The sequence below is a fragment of the Octopus bimaculoides genome, chromosome 15 (assembly GCF_001194135.2).
Source record: "Octopus bimaculoides isolate UCB-OBI-ISO-001 chromosome 15, ASM119413v2, whole genome shotgun sequence".
NCBI classification, from domain to species: Eukaryota; Metazoa; Mollusca; class Cephalopoda; order Octopoda; family Octopodidae; genus Octopus; species Octopus bimaculoides.
This window is the reverse complement of record NC_068995.1, coordinates 13,508,966-13,512,080: the sequence shown is the minus strand read 5'-3', so window position 1 is coordinate 13,512,080 and position 3,115 is coordinate 13,508,966. Positions and strand designations below refer to the sequence as shown.

The following is a 3,115-nucleotide window of genomic DNA, read 5'->3' as shown; positions in this document are numbered from 1 at the left end:
CTCCTGAAATAAGAATTTCTAACTTCCGGTCAGTCATTGTTATGATCGGCCATTATTATGATTGACCGTTGACTGAACACTATTCAATTTTTTTTCTCCGTGTTTTTCTCCTTGTCTCCGTATTCTTTCTGTTGAACAGCGTAGCTCGAAACGTCAAAGACTTTCCGTATTCCCGAGCGTCATACTAATATATACTTTTGTTATTTACACCACCTGTCCTCGTCTGTTGTTATTATTTGTATATTCTCCCATATATATATATATATATTATATATATGTATGTATGTATGTATGTATATATACGATGGGCCTCTTTCAGTTTCCATCTCTCAAATCCACTCACAAGGCTTTGGTCAGCCTAAGGCTATAGTAGAAGACAAGGTGCCATGCAGTGGGGCTGAACCTGGAACCGTGTGGTTGAGAAGCAAACTTCTAACCACACAGCCATGCCTGTGCCTATAATCTTTTGACAGAGAACTGCCAACAAACATCACCATTTACAAAAGAATGCTTTTTTTTAATGCAAAATACAGAATCTAAACATTCACGCATGATTTGGAAAGCAGTTAATATCTAAGTGTTCGCAACAGGAAGAACATCTGGCTACATCTCATCATTAGCACTAAGTGTTTTCTGGGACTTGGACACTTAATTTCCAAATGTTTTAGTTTATTTATCCAGCTATGGACTGGGTAGAAAATGCTGGGAACAAGAATCACTTAGCATTGTTAGCAAGCCTGGCTGTGTGGCTAAAAAATCCAAGATTCAAGCAGTAGGTTTTTGATCCCACTGCATGGCATCTTGGACAGGTATCTGCTTTAATAGCAGTGGAATTTGGTTGACAGAAACTACGCGGAAGCTTGTTATGTATGTATGTTTGTGTATGTATATATATATATATATATATATATATATATACACACACACACACATACAGAGGTATTGCTTTCGATAAGAATCCAGAGTATATAAAATACAATAGTTTTTTGTGAAATCCAATATATGTAAAGTGTAATATTTTATGTGAAACCCAGTGATTATATCAGTTTATCAAATTATCATATAATTGACAGAGACGCTAAAGTGTTAACATGAACAAAGATAGGACATTACTGCTATAAGGTAAGTGGTTATGCTTAACAAGCACTAAAGGTGTAGGCAGAAATTCCATAGGTGTACTTTCATTGTAAACAATAGACACACAAGAGGTGTAGTGGGATCACAGGTAGGATGACAGGGAAAGTAGATTTTGTATGTGATAAATGAAAAGGAGTAGTTTACAGCAAAAGTATGTGAAATATTCCTTCAAATTCTCAGAAGACTATTTAAAAGTAGTTGATAGTTTTGGTACTTAGATGACCTAATTTAGCAGTGGGGATGGGTGCTCTGAAAGCATAGTTACCAGAGTGAGAACAGAGTGGAAAAAAATTCAGCAAGCCCTTACTTCTACTAATAACAAATTGTTTCTCTATCACAGCAAAGAACTCATTATATGATGCAGTATGGTAGCAAGACATGTGTGTCTGTTTTGAATGTACAGGATTTAATTGTTGGAAGGATTTGAGGTGAGTATGTTCCACTGGATGTGTAGAATTGCTGTTTCATGAGGAATCAACTGTAGTGTGCAAAAAATAAAACAAAGCTGGTGTGGATATACAATGAGTATGGAAAGTACCACTTGTATTGGCAGCAATAACATTGCATTTGTTCTATCTGTATTCTGCTCCATATTCTGTATTGTTAACCATCACTCTGTCTACCGTGGAGGCGCAATGGCCCAGTGGTTAGGGCAGCGGACTCGCGGTCATAGGATCGCGCTTTCGATTTCCAGACCGGGCGTTGTGAGTGTTTATTGAGCTAAAACACCTAAAGCTCCACGAGGCTCCGGCAGGGGATGGTGGCAAACCCTGCTGTACTCTTCCACCACAAATTTCTCTCACTCTTACTTCCTGTTTCTGTTGTGCCTGTAATTCAAAGGGTCAGCCTTGTCACACTGTGTCACGCTGAATATCCCCGAGAACTACGTTAAGGGTACACTTGCACGTTAATTTCATGAGCAGGCTGTTCTGTTGATCAACTGGAACCCTCGACGTCGTAAGCGACAGAGTGCCAACAACTCTGTCTACCTCTCTCCTCATATCACTTATCCATCATTATAAATTACTCCCTTTCTTTTACCCTCATCCATCTTCATTACTTTCTCTCCCTTCCTTTACTCTCCACTCAGACACTTTTATCATTCTGGCTATCTTCCATTACTCTCCTTGCAATCACCCTCAGGTTCTGGTCCTCTGCCATCACTCTCTCCTCAACCTGCTGGAATAAAACAAGTGTTTGGTGCTAGTGAACAAACACATGGGAACAACATAAAACAGAGAGAGAATTCTTTAGTCTTGAAAGGGACAAGGCAATCTCTCTAGCATTGGTGCCATAATAAAATGCATCCAGTTCACTCCATAAGTGGTTGGTGAGCAAACAGAAACAACATACGGTAGAGAAGACTCTTTAGTCTCGCATAGAGCATGACCTCTCTCTTACTGGTGTTACAATAAAATAAACCCAGCACAATCAGTAAAACAATAGGCAACAGAAAGAGCAGACAAACATTAAAAAAATGCCAAAAATGTAACATGAGTGAGGTATAATGTCCGACACATCCAGGAGGGTAGTAACTCTTAAAAAGACCTGACAATCTGTCCAACCAATACCAGCTTGCAAAAGCTAAAGTAAAAATGATGCTGCTGAAAATGGTGATGATGATGATGAGGAGGAAGTACAGATGATAAATATCTTACCTCAGCAGTTTCATCAAAGTCCTTATACAAACTCAATGATTCCATACTATCCAAAAAGTCTGAAATAAACAGATATTATGAAGTTAAAATCTTCTTAAAAAAAAAATTTCACAGATAGGCGTAGGAGTGGCTGTGTCATAAGTAACTTGCTTATGTTCCGGGTTCAGTCCCACTGCGTGGCACCTTGGGCAAGTGTCTTCTACTATAGCCTCGGGCCGACCAAAGCCTTGTGAGTGGATTTGGTAGACAGAAACTGAAAGAAGCCTGTCGTATATATGTATATATATATGTTTGTGTGTCTGTGTTTGTCCCCCCCCCCC

At 39.0% G+C, this 3,115-nt stretch overlaps 1 protein-coding gene across 1 annotated transcript in view; it reads right to left on the bottom strand.

The window, feature by feature from the left end:
- LOC106874663 (anoctamin-4-like) overlaps positions 1-3,115 on the bottom strand; it is a 93,542-nt gene that overhangs the window by 65,328 nt on the left and 25,099 nt on the right. The window contains 1 exon segment of the mRNA XM_052973180.1: positions 2,796-2,854. Coding sequence (XP_052829140.1) covers positions 2,796-2,854 — 59 coding nt within the window.